Source organism: Symphodus melops (genome assembly GCF_947650265.1).
Source record: "Symphodus melops genome assembly, chromosome: 3".
In the NCBI taxonomy this organism is placed as follows: domain Eukaryota; kingdom Metazoa; phylum Chordata; class Actinopteri; order Labriformes; family Labridae; genus Symphodus; species Symphodus melops.
Genome location: NC_136693.1, coordinates 90,130 through 106,185, shown reverse-complemented (window position 1 = coordinate 106,185; position 16,056 = coordinate 90,130). Strand labels below are relative to the sequence as shown.

Below are 16,056 nucleotides of genomic sequence, written 5' to 3'. Positions count from 1 at the left end.
AAGAGTGTAAATACAGAGGAATACCTGGTTCTCCTAAGCTCACTAAAGGTGTCCCACAGGGCTCCGTTTTAGGACATATTTTATTCTCTATTTTTTTAACGACTTGGGTAAAGACATCAGAGCTGATGCTACTATCTTTACACTGGTTGCCTGTTTTTAATTTGTAATATCTTTCTGCTTTGATGTGTTTTATTCCTGTTGCCAGCCATCTTTATTATAATTGTTTTATATTTAATTCTTATTGGTGTGCATTATTCTTGGAATAATTATTTTAAACAACCTTTTGTTGATCACATTTTCACTCTTTTGTAAAACACTGAACTGCAATCTGATTAGTCTAGAAGATTCTTTATCAATAAAGTTTTAATTGATTGTCTATCATCTACACACATGCCCCCTCCTTAGTAAATGCTGTTCAAAGCAGGGTTGTTCATTTCCTCCAGATCCACTTTTTAACAGCTTGGTTGAACTTGTCTTTAGGTCCTGACAGAAATTAATAACTCAGGTTCTCTGAAAAAGGATCAAAGTAAATCCATCATCTGTATCAGTTTGTAAGTCTGTAAAAACTTCAACCAATGTCTGCCACGAGGTACCAATCTGATGAACCAATCACAGCCTCCCTGTCTCCCTGCTTTCTGATGAACCAATCACAGCCTCCCTGTCTCCCTGATTGCTCTCTACCTCTTGTGTGCTCTAGCTCATACTCAAAGCATGAAATGAAGCATATATATATATATATATATATATATATATGTATATACTTACATACACATACACATGTATGTGTATGTAAGTATATGCGCTCCCCACAGCCTGTCAAACTCACCTCAGGATACCGAGTTTGGCGTTCCCTCTTTGACCGCTAGATGTCACAACATGTTCCAGAGTGACGCAGACTGGTTGTCAGAGACGAAGAAGAAGAAGACGAAGAAGATATTACGGAAGTACGGCTTCCAAACAGATCCCTGTTGGAAGAGTGAAATATAACAGACCGCCTTCATTTCCTGCAGATTTATTTTGAACCTCGGACTAACTCATTCTCATCAGGACGATGGGCACCAGGGACGACGAGTATGATTATCTGTTCAAAGGTAACTCTTCCTGTTAACATGTTAGCATCCAGGCTAACAGGCCAGCTGATGAACTGACAGGCTAATGCTAGCTTTGTGCTCTGACTCTTCTTCGAGAAGCTTCCTGAGAGATGTCAGCGGGTTTAATTCACTTTAAAGACTCACACGTGCCCTCTCTGACCCCTGGGTGTGATTTTAGTCTTTAATTTCCCCCGTTTTCTGGGTTTTTTTCAGGGCGCTTGATCGGCGGTGAGCGGTAGCCGTTAGCTTCTGTTAGCTCGTCTCGGTGTGCGCGCGGACACACCTAAACGTTAACCGTTATCACATTACCTGCACGAGCGCCGCACGCGGAGAGAAAACAAGCACATAAAAGATGATAAAACATGGAAACAAGTAATTATTTACAGTCAGACATGGACCTGTCTTTATTATGATGAGTGTTATATCAGGAGCAAATAAACAAAGGTTGTTATTAAAGTAAATAAACAAGATTATTATTATAAATAAACTAAGATTCATATTATTAAAATAAATAAACAAAGATTATAAGTAGATGACCAAACTGTTATAAAAATAAACAAACATTATAAATAATATTATTATAATTGTTTTTTTCAAATTATTATTAATAATAAACAAATGTTATTTAAAATAAACAATGAAAATGACAGAGAATTGGACAACATAAATAACGTGCATATCTTGTAAACAGTTTTTCCTCAGTGTTTAAAATAATCGACATGGCCCAGATTACGTGGATTTATATTCGATATGTATCTGAGCTGATTGACAGGTGGGCACGGTGTAACGGTTAGTCAGGAGGCTTCAGCTCCACTCAGGCGTTGATCATTCATATTTACATTCACAGAAGCATACATTTTTATTTTTATTATTATTATTATTATTAAAAGAGAGGGAGAGGTCTTTCTACTTAAACTCGAATCAGCAGATAAATGGTCTCTAAAAACAGACTTGGTTTGTTTTGTTCTGCCTTCTGATTTTAAAAACTCAAAATGCTCCTTAAAGTTACATAGAAATAGTTCTTTTCTGTCATTACAGAACGCAGCTTACTGTTTTCTTACTGTGGTTCAGATGGAGAGCCCGTTTCAGATTTACATTTCAAAGCTCCGTAGCTGCAGCACGTCTCCAGAACCAGAACTTCTCCTCAGGGATTCATAAAGAACCATGTTGAACTGGCACATGGCCTCCAAACTGGGCCGAATCATTATACTTCATGTCGTCTTGTTTCTGGTTTTAACCTTTAATGAAAAGTGTTTGAGAGTTCAGTGTAACTCTTAGTTCTTCTGAGTTGGGCTGAAACGTGTTTTCTCCGCTCTGTGTCAGTGGTCCTTATCGGAGACTCGGGGGTGGGGAAGAGTAACCTGCTGTCTCGTTTCACCCGCAACGAGTTCAACCTGGAGAGCAAGAGCACCATCGGAGTGGAGTTCGCCACGCGCAGCATCCAGGTGGACGGGAAGACGGTGAAGGCTCAGATCTGGGACACGGCTGGTCAGGAGCGCTACCGTGCCATCACATCAGCGTGAGTTTATTCTACTGCTGCCGAGAAACTAAACACTGAAGCTACAGTGTCCACCACATGCAGAGCTGGCTAAACACTGAAGCTACAGTGTCCACCACATGCAGAGCTGGCTAAACACTGAAGCTACAGTGTCCACCACATGCAGAGCTGGCTAAACACTGAAGCTACAGTGTCCACCACATGCAGAGCTGGCTAAACACTGAAGCTACAGTGTCTCTACATGCAGAGCTGGCTAAACACTGAAGCTACAGTGTCCACCACATGCAGAGCTGGCTAAACACTGAAGCTACAGTGTCCACCACATGCAGAGCTGGCTAAACACTGAAGCTACAGTGTCTCTACATGCAGACCTGTGTGAGAGGAGGGGCGGAGCCAGCTCTCTGTGATGATTAGAGTTTAGACTGCAGTACTCATTTTAAACAGTAGGGGGCGGAGCTACAGACTGCTCTGTAAGTTAGCTGAAACATCAGGACTCTGGCAGCTTCTGGCAGGCTGGACTCGGGTTACTAAAGTGCTGCTGCCTTTAATATTCCATTGATTTATCTCTGATGCTGTGTCGAGTGTCTCCCGGTTCCTGAGTGTCTCCTGTGTGTGCAGATATTACCGCGGGGCGGTGGGCGCTCTCCTCGTCTATGACATCGCCAAACATCTAACCTACGAGAATGTGGAGCGCTGGCTGAAGGAGCTGAGAGATCACGCCGACAGCAACATCGTCATCATGCTGGTGGGAAACAAGAGCGACCTGCGTCACCTCCGAGCTGTTCCCACCGACGAGGCCCGGGCTTTCGCTGGTTAGAATCTTCCCTTCAGTTTTTACACTCACACAGGAAGTGGCGATGGGTTATTTGGGATCTTTCCCGCCTTTAGTCGGGGGAAACGCGGCAGAATGAGCGGCGGACTGAACGGCTCGCTGGAGCCGGGTAAAGATGATGTGTGTTGGCAGCACGTGTTGAAATGTGCATGAGTAAGGAGCAGCTGCACGTCATCCTGTTGGTCCTGTGTGTGCTGGCTTCATGTCTCTTATCTGTGGAATGTCTTAACGTGTTCTTAACGTGTTCTGTTGCTCAACTTCTCCCCACAGAGAAAAACGGTTTATCTTTCCTGGAGACGTCGGCTCTGGACTCCACCAACGTGGAGACGGCCTTCCAGACTATTCTGACAGGTCAGTGCTGCTCTGTGTCCACACGTCAACATCAGAGAGAGAGAGAGCTACACACACACACACACAGGCACACACACACACACACACACACTGCTGTTTAATGGTTGATCTTTGAGGAGTGTGTGACTCGGTGGTCACGAGTGTTCTGACTAACTGCAGAGATTAAAGTGTCTCAGTGTGACGACAGATGGAGATCATTAACCAGCTCGTCATTTGGTTCAGCTGCAACAAACTCTACAAATGAGAACCACGGCGTGCTGCACGGCGTGCTGCACTATCCTTAACAGTTGGAAGCCGTTAACGCCATTAGTAACTTGAGTTTGTTCATCATGGGTTGGGACACGTAGTTCACTCATACATGTGACGGCTGTGTGTGTTTAGCACTTCCTGTCCTGCACACGCCTTCACGTGCTTTTCACCATACTGAGAATAAATCAAAGGCATCAGAGAGAGAGAGAGAGAGAGAGAGAGAGAGCACTCGCCCTCTTTATGCAGCAGCGTAACGAAGCTCCGCCTACAGATTCCACAGCGGCGTTCTATAGGTGTCCTGTTTCACAGCGTTCAGAGAGCGCGGCGTGTTCATCTGCAGGAGTCCCTCTGATTGGTCAGGCTTCTGTCGGGACAGCAGGTGGTCTCGTCCCAGAGTCCGACCCCAACACGCCTCTGCAGCGACAACTCGACCAATCACAGAGTCAGAAATGTGAAAAGAGCAGATCTGGTTTGAACATGTGTGAGACTGACGCTGTTTGTCCTCCCGGCAGAGATCTACCGTATCGTTTCCCAGAAGCAGATGTCGGAGCGTCAGGAGAGCGACATGTCGCCTAGCAACAACGTGGTCAACATCCAGGTGCAGCCCACTGAGAACAAACCAAAGATGCAGTGCTGTCAGAACATCTAGCCCAGCCGCAGATCTGCTGCCCCCCCCCCCCCCCCCGTCTCCCCTGTCCTCGCCCCCCTCCCTCTCCCCCGACCCCGCTCACAGCTCCCGAAGTCCCGCCCCCTCAGAGAAGAGACTGCCTCGTGTACTGTGTGGTGTGGGAGGGAGGAGCCACAGCTTCCAGGCTGTGACCCAAACTCTGCACTTAACTGTACCTGCCCCCGACTCCGCCCCCCCCCCACCCCCCCCTCCTCCCCCAGGTAAATATGTCCCAGTTTAAGAAGTCACGGCGTGGGGTGGCCCCCCCAGCAGAGCCCCTCTGTCCTCAGGCTTCTGCAGGAAAGCAGGCAGCAGGCATTTCATATCACTTTAGATTTCATTACTGTAGATGCGCTGTCACGAAAATGTCTTAATATATGAATGTGATTAGTTTCCTTCATCTTTGATTCTCCACCTGTGTGTCTGTCTTATATCCACTCTGAGCTATATCTCTATTAAAGCACATCAAAGTTGCTCTGAAGTGTATCGCTATATTCAAGCTGTCACATTAGCCCCGCCCCCCTCCTTTTTAGTGCAATGAACTGTTTTGAAAACCACGTGGATGTAGGAGCGGCGTGTAGACTCGGCGCTCCGGACGTGTTGATCTGATTGCTGTGAATACGACGCTAACGAAACGTAGACACTTGTTGCACCTGCACACGGCGTGCTGCCTCGTAAGGCGTTGTCACTGTGTCTCCAGCAGGGGGCGGCGTCGGGAGGCCCCCTGCTGCGCTGCAGGTTCAACAGGTGCAGGTGTGGAACACTATGTTTGCCTTCAGGCTGAGTCAGTCAGCGTGGCACCGCAGTCACACGCTTCGCTGCTCCAACCGTGACCAACACTTAGCTTTCATTTTTGACACAACTATGCAGAAAGTGGCGCCGGGCTGAGTGCTGCTGCTGCTGCCACAATGAAGGATTTAACCCCTCGATGATCAGACTCAATAATGTTAGAATCCTCTCTGTCCAATAATGACGCTTTGCATGCAGCCACAGAGCCGTAGTTAGGACGCACTGCACAGACTCCTTTAGAAGACTTTTAGCCAATCAAAGTGTTCGGCTCTGCGTCACACCGTCGGCGCTCTGAGACACCCTGAGCTTTAACATCGAAAGGAAATGAAGGAGAGGCTTCCGGGATTCAAACCCATTCCCTGCTAACTCGTCCTGGTCACAGTGCCTCCTTCATCGTACGAGCACGCCTCCCATTCACCTGCTAACGACTCGCCATGCTCCCGCCTCCCTGTCTAACTCTGTCTGTTCTTCAAAGAGGCAGACGGCCGTCACATTGCGCCTACGTACACCGAGCTGCCTCTTGAACACAATGCATGGCTTTCTGTACGACCGCACCTCCACGTCGTATCGCCTTACGTAGCTAACATTACGTCATTACTGTCCATCAAATCTGCTGAGGGTTACGCTTGGCTAGCTAGCATGATGCTTAGAAAGCTAACGTTGTGTCGGGCTGAAGCTCCCAGGTGTGTGTTCAGTAGAATGTCCAGGTCATAGCCGTGTCAGTGTGTGATGGTGTTAGCAGACGTATACAATGCCTGGCCCTGGTGTGTGTGTGTCTGTGTGTGTGTGTGTGTGTGTGTGTGTGTAGAGGCAGACGGTAGATCGGTAGCTCTGGAGTGTGCGAGCCAGGCTGGCAGTGCCAATGGCGTTTTTAGTTTGGAACAGATGGCGCCGCCAGCCGAGCCTCTTGGACTCACTAGCTGGCAGTCTGCGGACAAAGTGATGACTTTTCTCCTGAGAATATGATTTCTGATCCTGTTTCATGTACCTCCATTGTTCTGTGTTTTTTTAAGATGTTTTGATTTTCCTTTTTTTTTTTTTTTTTACTATATTGAATTCTATAACTGACTGTAATTCCAGTGTAAACGTGTAAGAGTGAAATGATGTCATTTCAATGAATCTGAAGGGTTAAATGTGAGAGGGGGGTCAAAACGAATGGTTTTATGTTTTGTACAGATTGATAAATTGTACAATGTTGTCAATATCTTAAGTTATCAGTTCATCTTAATAAAGCGCACCAGTCATAAACCTTTACCTTTTGACTCAGGGGGGGTTTTTATCAACAAGTGAACGATGACACTCAACACGTCCCACAGCTGTGGACACGACCCACAGCTGTGGACACGACCCACAGCTGTGGGACGTGTCCACAGCTGTGGGACGTGTCCACAGCTGTGGACACGTCCCACAGCTGTGGACACGTCCCACAGCTGTGGACACGACCCACAGCTGTGGACACGTCCCACAGCTGTGGACACGTCCCACAGCTGTGGACACGACTCACCCCGGACTGCGTCAGCTCATCATGTTATTGATTTGTAAACATCAGGAGGCCACGCCCCTGAGCTATGACGACTTTATTTAGCTTAAAAACTAAAGAAACAAACAAGCAGCAATCAACACATCTACAGTAAAAACGATCAGACAAACACAACACAGCGAACGGCTCCGACGTGGAAACAGAATAAATACATGATAAAGAAGCTGATTGTCAACATGTCCACTTATTGCTGTTTGTGATGGTTTGTTCCCAGCTGTGAAGATGAAGTCAATAAATGTTCACTGGAGGTGTGACGACCCCTTCCTCTTTCTCCCATCGTGCCCAGGTCCGGTTCAGTTCGGTTCGGTTCGGTCCGGTCCGGTCCGGTTCAGTTCGGTTCAGTTCGGTTCGGTTCGGTTCGGTCCGGTTCAGTTCTGTATGGTACGCAGTTTAGTTGCTTCCACTGTCAGAAGTTGCTCCGGAGCGTCCTGCTGTCTTTGTTATCCTTCTGTTGCCGATCTGACCTTAAAGGTTGGAGCTAGACACTGGAGCTACGGTCTGTTGATTGGTTGAAGAATCTTCACTTCCTGTGCGACAGCAGTAAACGCACCACGCTTATATCCCTTGGATTTCATTTCAGGTTTGTTTACTGGAGCGTTCTTCTTCTGTGGTTATTGTCTACACGACGTCCCGCCCATGTGATCAGTGATTACGATCAGGGTTTACAAACTGTACTGAACCAGACCGCGTCACTGAGTGTCTTTGTGTGGCCTCCATCTTTGTTGCCAGGTCATTGGCCTCTTCACAGGAAGTCATCCTGCTACTAGCCTCACTGCTAATTCAGACAAGTCAGTCATTTGATTTACAGACAAACGGAAGGAAACTGTTTTAATAACTGATTAACTCCTTCATATCCAATCAGATGTTCTGTATGTTTGAAACTAGGACCAAAACATGAACATGGCGGCTGTGGGCCAAATATTCGTTAAGCTTCTGTTTGGACTACTCTACAAGTTTTTACATTTTAACGAGGTTTCCAGCTCCCACCCTTTAGTCGTCCTCAAAGCTGACCAATCAGAGTGAAGGGCTTTCAAGAAGGAGGGGGTCAAAGAGACCCATGTTGGATGCTAAACTGAGTTTTTTTTTTTTAATGTACCATAATGACGACATTTCAGTCGTCTTAGTTAAATCTTTAAGGAATCAAAAAGAAAATACACAGACAACATTTTAAATGCTAACTAAAGGCAACGTGCCATCATGACAAGGAAAGAATTCTATTTCCTAACAGTCGCCCCCTGGACACGCCCCCCAGACACGCCCCCGGACACGCCCTCTGGACACGCCCTCCGGGCACGCCCACTGGACACGCCCTCCGGACACGCCCCCTGGACACGCCCCCTGGGCACGCCCCTGCTTCGTTTGGAAAAATGGTCGATCATATGAACCTTTTGCTGCTTTCTTTCCTTCACATGAGAAACTAAAAGAAGATTCTGAATGAAGCTCTTCTCATGTTGACCACAATAAAAAAGGAGGGAATTCTTGGCTAACTATTATATCTCGACTCGTCTTTGGCATGCACGTGTGTTAAGCTCGACTCAACGGAATAAAAATCACAACAATCACCACGAGTGTACAGTCAATACACAACTTTGTCTACACAACATAGAAAAAGAGAAGTTCTTCAGGATCCTCTGCAGGATCTTCACATACAGAGCAAATAAGAAACCATGTGTAAAAATACCGCCCCCTGCAGGTGGTCTGCTCACACTGCAGTCTGTGTGTGTTTCTTCACAGGGAGGAGGAGCACCTTTTTGTTTTTTTTTAGTTCTGTACAAGTCCAGGAAGTGAAGCGGTCTCATGCTTTAAGGTTTACACTCGGTCCAAACCACAAACATCAACACGAGGAATCTTTGACTTCACGCCTGTCCACCCACCGTGTTTATAAAAAAGAGCGCGTGGTTTCCTCTGGTGGTGTTTTTTTTTTAACGAGGGGAAAAAAAAGTCAAACATGTGAAAAGAAGTGATTGAAGATGAGCTCCATGTGTTGGGATATAATACAGAGATAATACATGACATGTCGCTGTGCATGGAGGGGATCTCAAATACACAGGATGAGAAAGAAACGTCCTCTGACTGTGTGGCCTCCTGGATCAGGATGAACTGGGAGCGCTGGTCCAGAGAGTCCAGACTGGGTTTAGAGCAGGGAGCTGGTGGGGCTGGCGGGCAGGGGGGGGCTGTGGGTGTGGGAGGGGCTGGGGCGCATGGGCAGCAGGTCGTAGTGACTCGGGATGTGGCTGTTTCTGGGCAGGTCGTACGGGTTCTGAGGGTATGTGGGGACCACCACGCCTCCGGCTCCCTGCACGATGCTGATGGAGGGTTCTGGAAGGTACAAAACGACAACGTCAACATCTCCTCAAATATTTCCATCAGTAATCAAAGACAGAAATCTGTCATTTTAAAGTAGTAACGGGCTCGTGTTGTCGTGGCAGCGGCCATCTTTTCATAATAAATCACTGCTGAAGACAAAGGTTTAACAGACGACTCTACGGGACAGAAAACAAACCCACGCCATGCACGGGGAGAACATGCTCCACACAGGCTCCTGATGGACAGGGATTCAAACCAGCAACCTCCTCACTGAGAGGGGAGGAGCTAACCAGTGGACCGGCGTGCGGCCCATCACTTTACCAAACAATTGGAGCTGGTCGTACCCATGTCGTAGATGTTCTTGGCGGGCGCTGTGGTGGTGGTGGTGCTTATGATGGCGGCGGAGCAGCAGTGCATCATGTGCTCGTGGTGAGCCGGCGACTTCATCTCCACGTAGCTGCTCTCCGAGTGTTTGCAGAGGGCGGGGGGGTCGTTGATGGTGGCGTACGGGTTCTCACTGTTCAGGGAGCAGGTGCTGGACAGCGAGCCCTTCATGTAGTCTGAGAGAGAGGAGACACACGGATCAGTCCACGCTCCGAGCCTCAGAGAGGAGACACACGGATCAGTCCACGCTCCGAGCCTCGGAGAGGAGACACACGGATCAGTCCACGCTCCGAGCCTCGGAGAGGAGACACACGGATCAGTCCACGCTCCGAGCCTCGGAGAGGAGACACACGGATCAGTCCACGCTCCGAGCCTCAGAGAGGAGACACACGGATCAGTCCACGCTCCGAGCCTCGGAGAGGAGACACACGGATCAGTCCACGCTCCGAGCCTCGGAGAGGAGACACACGGATCAGTCCACGCTCCGAGCCTCAGAGAGGAGACACACGGATCAGTCCGCGCTCCGAGCCTCGGAGAGGAGACACACGGATCAGTCCACGCTCCGAGCCTCGGAGAGGAGACACACGGATCAGTCCACGCTCCGAGCCTCAGAGAGGGGACACACGGATCAGTCCACGCTCCGAGCCTCAGAGAGGAGACACACGGATCAGTCCACGCTCCGAGCCTCAGAGAGGAGACACACGGATCAGTCCACGCTCCGAGCCTCGGAGAGGAGACACACGGATCAGTCCACGCTCCGAGCCTCGGAGAGGAGACACACGGATCAGTCCACGCTCCGAGCCTCGGAGAGGAGACACACGGATCAGTCCACGCTCCGAGCCTCGGAGAGGAGACTGAACTCATCGAAAGCACTAAACACAAGGTGCATAATTATTTCAGAACAACGTTCTCCTCCAAAGATACTCGACTTGTTCCCAAACTAAAAACAACCTGTTCTTCCGTGATCCGTTAACTCCGAGGTCACAGATAGTTCTTTGGACGTCTCACGACAGAAACATTTTCGGGAGCTTCTGAATGAAGCAGGTCGGAGGTATGAGCAGGTCAAACTGTCATGACAGTAAATGACCTTCCTGCTGATTCTGCTGCTGGAGGAGAAGCTCATCCAGGTGTGGATCAAACATCTGGAGCAGCATGAATGAGTGAACATCGACTCTCTGTGTTGGTTTATTGGGCTCTGCGACTTGCCGTAGTTTACAGATCTCAAAAGAAGGGGTCCTAGCGTCCTTTGTGACATAACAAGCGTGTACCTGTTGCTTCTTAACAACATTACCGGAGGAGAACTGGACATAAGAGGAAGGACAGATGGAGCAGAGACAGACGCTGTGACCTGTTCACCACTCAGGGAGCAGCTGCTCTCACGAGCTTCCAACAAACAGGAGGAAGGAGTGCAAATGTTAGGGACTATTTTCAGCGGCGGATTGATCCATATTTGGTGAGTTAATGAGCATCCAAAGCAGCAGGACTAAACAGAGGACTTCATAGTTAGGGTGAGAGGACAGAGGTGAAGCTGTACACTCAGCAGAGAACATACAGAAGACAGGCAGGAAAGAAAGAGACAGGAAGTGCATTCAGTTAATGTGAGGGAGAGATTCTCTCCAGGTGAGAGCAGGAGGAGGAGGACCCCCCCCCCCCCCCCCCCCTGCAGAGAGGGGAGACACACAGAGGAGAGGAGTCAGGTTCATCCTGCAGAGACACAAACACACAAAACAGTTACAATCATTTTAAAGGACGAGCGGACAAACATGCCGTGCTCTCGTTGTGTTAGAATCACAGGTTTGTGTTTGGACCTCTTCAAAAATAACATAAATACACAATAACTAACTACAGTGACACACTATTGTGTGTTTTTAAATAGTAAGGTTTGTAAACCCTTTAATAAAAGGACATTAAATACTTTCATTTCTTCAGGTCATTAAAGGGTTAAAAAACATTCTGCTTCTTTGCAAAAAATATGCAAAGGTTCATTTTCATAGTTAAAAAAAATCTTCTGATTCTTCCATTGAAGTCGGGGCCGCAAAAAATCCACTCAAGGGCCACAAATGGCCCCCGGGCCGCACATTGGCCCCCCTGCTGAAGAGTTAAAGAACGAGCTCTCCAACAACACGAGGCTGAGATCAGAGTCTCTGAAGGGATCCTTCGTCTTTACATCCTTTAGCTGCTTTACTCACCAAACACTGAGCAGCACGACCGCTAACAGATGCTACATGCTGCATCATGTCTTCCAGAGGTGGAAGTGTTTTCTGATCAGTGGAAACTTTGAGTGTCACTTCTCTTCTAAATAATGCGCCGCAGTTACCGCCAACTCACCACAGAAGGTCACTGGTTTAACTGGTTTCTTTTAGTGTCTGGGTTTTTAATGAGACATAGAGAGAGGACTACGAGGATGACGACACTGCAACGCAGACAGCAGAGCGTTTGGAGGTTAGCGGTTTGGACGTTAGCGGTTTGGACATTAGCGGTTCGGACTAGAGCTGCAGCTATCGAATATTTTAGTAATCGAGTATTCTATCGAATATCCCGTCGATTAATCGAATAAATCATACTTTTGCTTAATTAAGGTTTAACTCGTCTCGGGTCGTCCCTACAAACCTGCTTCTTTGCAGTTACCATGGAAACGCCTGCTTGTTACAGCCAACCACCTCTGCTCTACAGCTGCTGATGATGCTCACCATATTACTGACAGGGTCCCAAATTCACTTTCTGATTCACTGGTCAAGGCGGCAGGTAAATTAAAAATACAGGCCAAACACGTTTTAATGGCTGAAATAGCTAATACTGTTTTGTGTAGCCTACACATCTGTTACAGTACATTTAATAGAGAAAGCATTATGTTCTGTTGAATCAATCACAGAATCAATCATTATGTCAGATAAGGAAATTGAGAAACTTTAAATATATATTTGCTAAATTATTATTCCACAAACAAGTTCTGTGTTGATTTAGCTTTGAAGACATCAGACATTTAATATAATCAGCCTGTATATTGTTAAAAGTGTATCTCTGTCTGCTCCTGCAGCGCGTGCATTCAGCGCACTCACAGACTACAGAGACCATAGACGCGTCTATGACAGAGACTGTGAGAGGACGCTGCTATCGTTACGTTAGCTGAGACTACAGAGACCAGAGACGTGTCTATGACAGAGACTGTGAGAGGACGCTGCTATCGTTACGTTAGCTGAGACTACAGAGACCAGAGACGTGTCTATGACAGAGACTGTGAGAGGACGCTGCTATCGTTACGTTAGCTGAGACTACAGAGACCATAGACATACGTCTATGACAGAGACTGTGAGAGGACGCTGCTATCGTTACGTTAGCTGAGACTACAGAGACCAGAGACGCGTCTATGACAGAGACTGTGAGAGGACGTTGCTATCGTTATGTTAGCTGAGACAACAGAGACCATAGACGTGTCTATGACAGAGACTGTGAGGACGTTGCTATCGTTACGTTAGCTGAGACTACAGAGACCATAGACGCGTCTATGACAGAGACTGTGAGGACGTTGCTATCGTTATGTTAGCTGAGACTACAGAGACCATAGACGTGTCTATGACAGAGACTGTGAGAGGACGTTGCTATCGTTACGTTAGCTGAGACTACAGAGACCATAGACGCGTCTATGACAGAGACTGTGAGGACGTTGCTATCGTTATGTTAGCTGAGACTACAGAGACCATAGACGCGTCTATGACAGAGACTGTGAGGACGCTGCTATCGTTACGTTAGCTGAGACTACAGAGACCATAGACGCGTCTATGACAGAGACTGTGAGGACGTTGCTATCGTTATGTTAGCTGAGACTACAGAGACCATAGACGCGTCTATGACAGAGACTGTGAGGACGTTGCTATCGTTATGTTAGCTGAGACTACAGAGACCAGAGACGTGTCTATGACAGAGACTGTGAGAGGACGCTGCTATCGTTACGCTAGCTGAGACTACAGAGACCATAGACGCGTCTATGACAGAGACTGTGACAGGACGTTGCTATCGTTATGTTAGCTGAGACAACAGAGACCAGAGACGTGTCTATGACAGAGACTGTGAGAGGACGCTGCTATCGTTATGTTAGCTGAGACTACAGAGACCATAGACGTGTCTATGACAGAGACTGTGAGAGGACGTTGCTATCGTTACGTTAGCTGAGACTACAGAGACCATAGACGCGTCTATGACAGAGACTGTGAGGACGTTGCTATCGTTATGTTAGCTGAGACTACAGAGACCATAGACGCGTCTATGACAGAGACTGTGAGGACGCTGCTATCGTTACGTTAGCTGAGACTACAGAGACCATAGACGCGTCTATGACAGAGACTGTGAGGACGTTGCTATCGTTATGTTAGCTGAGACTACAGAGACCATAGACGTGTCTATGACAGAGACTGTGAGAGGACGTTGCTATCGTTATGTTAGCTGAGACTACAGAGACCATAGACGTGTCTATGACAGAGACTGTGAGAGGACACTGCTATCGTTACGTTAGCTGAGACTACAGAGACCAGAGACGTGTCTATGACAGAGACTGTGAGAGGACGCTGCTATCGTTATGTTAGCTGCAGACACGGAGAGAGTGAACGGAGAAAAGCCGACCGTTTGACCGGATCACGTGTTCCCGACTGGGTCGTACGGATCACGGATCAACTGTGTGCTGACTAAAAGTTAAAAGGGGCACGCCGCGCTCGCGTGTGTGTGTGTGTGCGCGTTAGCGCTGAAGTGTCTGTGTCAGAGAGAGGAGCAGGTAGCTGCAGCTACATTAAACGTGTTTTATACTCATACCAAAGTTTTGATGATGTAAAAAAAAAAAGACAACAACTTAACGAAGCCTCGAGGCAGCGAAAATTCCTCGATGAATTTTTGTAATCAAATTATTCGAGTTATTCAAGGAATCGTTTCAGCTCTAGTTCGGACATTAGCGGTTTGGAGGTTAGCGGTTTGGACGTTAACGGTTTGGAGGTTAGCGGTTTGGAGGTTAGCGGTTTGGACGTTAGCGGTTTGGAGGTTAGCGGTTTGGAGGTTAGCGGTTTGGAGGTTAGCGGTTTGGACGTTAGCGGTTTGGACATTAGCAGTTTGGAGGTTAGCGGTTTGGACGTTAGCGGTTTGGACGTTAGCGGTTCAGCGTGCTTCGTCACAGTACGGAGCGCCTCGTGTCAGTGCGCCCTTAGAGACGTGCTGACATTGTTTCCCATTTTTACCAGTGAGAAAACCTCGACCCTAATAATCATAATAATAATAAGATTATTTGTGTAGCACTTTACGTTACTAAATCTCACACAGGGTTTAAAAACTCCACCAACGCTAGACGTCTGTAGAATCTGTAAAGCTCCTTTATTCCAACATCTACATTTCATCTGGACATATGGAGTGTTAATAATATATAATATAATATAATAAAATATATGGAGTGTTAATAATATATAATAAAATATATGGAGTGTTAATAATATAATATAATAAAATATATGGAGTGTTAATAATATATAATATAATATAATATATGGAGTGTTAATAATATATAATATAATATAATAAAATATATGGAGTGTTAATAATATAATATATGGAGTGTTAATAATATATAATATAATATATGGAGTGTTAATAATATATAATATAATAAAATATATGGAGTGTTAATAATATATAATATAATATAATAAAATATATGGAGTGTTAATATAATATAATAAAATATATGGAGTGTTAATAATATAATACATGGAGTGTTAATAATATATAATATAATATATGGAGTTATTTTGTTGTTTATTTGCCTTCTTCTGTGACATGCAGGACTTTGACTGACAGGGAGCTGAAACATGAAGCACGGGTTCAAAGGGAAAGACAGGCAGTGATTGGCTGCAGGATCAGAGGTTTCTGTACCTCTGTAACGCGACTCCACGTGGTAACTTAACCGCCGGTCGATGTGGTAAACACCTGCAGAGAGAAAGACGATGAAACGTGTGTGTGTGTGTGTGTGTGTACAGTGTTTGTTAAATACGTTCAATCTTAACTTGTTTTCCTGAGTTAAGATTATTGCAATGCTAATTCTGTTAGCCAGTTAATGGCATTTCTAGTATGACTTAGCATCAAGCTAACAAACTCAGATTTGCATCCTAGTGCGTCTGTGAGAGATTAAAATGGATTCTAAAGTGATGATGATGTTTTCATCCTTCAGTGTAACGGTCTGAGTAACAAGCAGGGCGGGGGGGGGTTTACTGACCCAGATCACTCAGGTTACAGTAGGCGCCCCACTCTGGAGCGCTGTTCCTGTGGCGCTTCTTCTTCTTCATCTGAGCAGAAATATACAAAGTGAAGTCATCA

General features: G+C 46.6%; 2 protein-coding genes across 2 annotated transcripts in view; one reads left to right on the top strand and one right to left on the bottom strand.

Annotated features, from left to right (window-relative positions):
* The first annotated feature begins 869 nt into the window (after positions 1-869).
* Positions 870-6,731, top strand: rab11a (RAB11a, member RAS oncogene family). The gene is made up of 5 exons (XM_079340155.1): positions 870-1,091; positions 2,415-2,610; positions 3,208-3,401; positions 3,692-3,772; positions 4,534-6,731. Exons 1-5 carry the CDS (start codon positions 1,052-1,054, stop codon positions 4,668-4,670), a joined length of 648 nt encoding a protein of 215 aa, XP_079196281.1. The 5' UTR covers positions 870-1,051; the 3' UTR covers positions 4,671-6,731.
* Positions 6,732-9,105: 2,374 nt separating this feature from the next.
* LOC306821749 (multiple epidermal growth factor-like domains protein 10) overlaps positions 9,106-16,056 on the bottom strand; it is a gene marked incomplete at its 5' end in the record, with an annotated part of 11,209 nt that continues 4,258 nt past the window's right edge. The window contains 4 exons of the mRNA XM_079340323.1: positions 9,106-9,336; positions 9,669-9,884; positions 15,616-15,669; positions 15,956-16,025. Coding sequence (XP_079196449.1) covers positions 9,152-9,336; positions 9,669-9,884; positions 15,616-15,669; positions 15,956-16,025 — 525 coding nt within the window. The remainder of the gene's footprint in view (positions 9,337-9,668; positions 9,885-15,615; positions 15,670-15,955; positions 16,026-16,056) is intronic.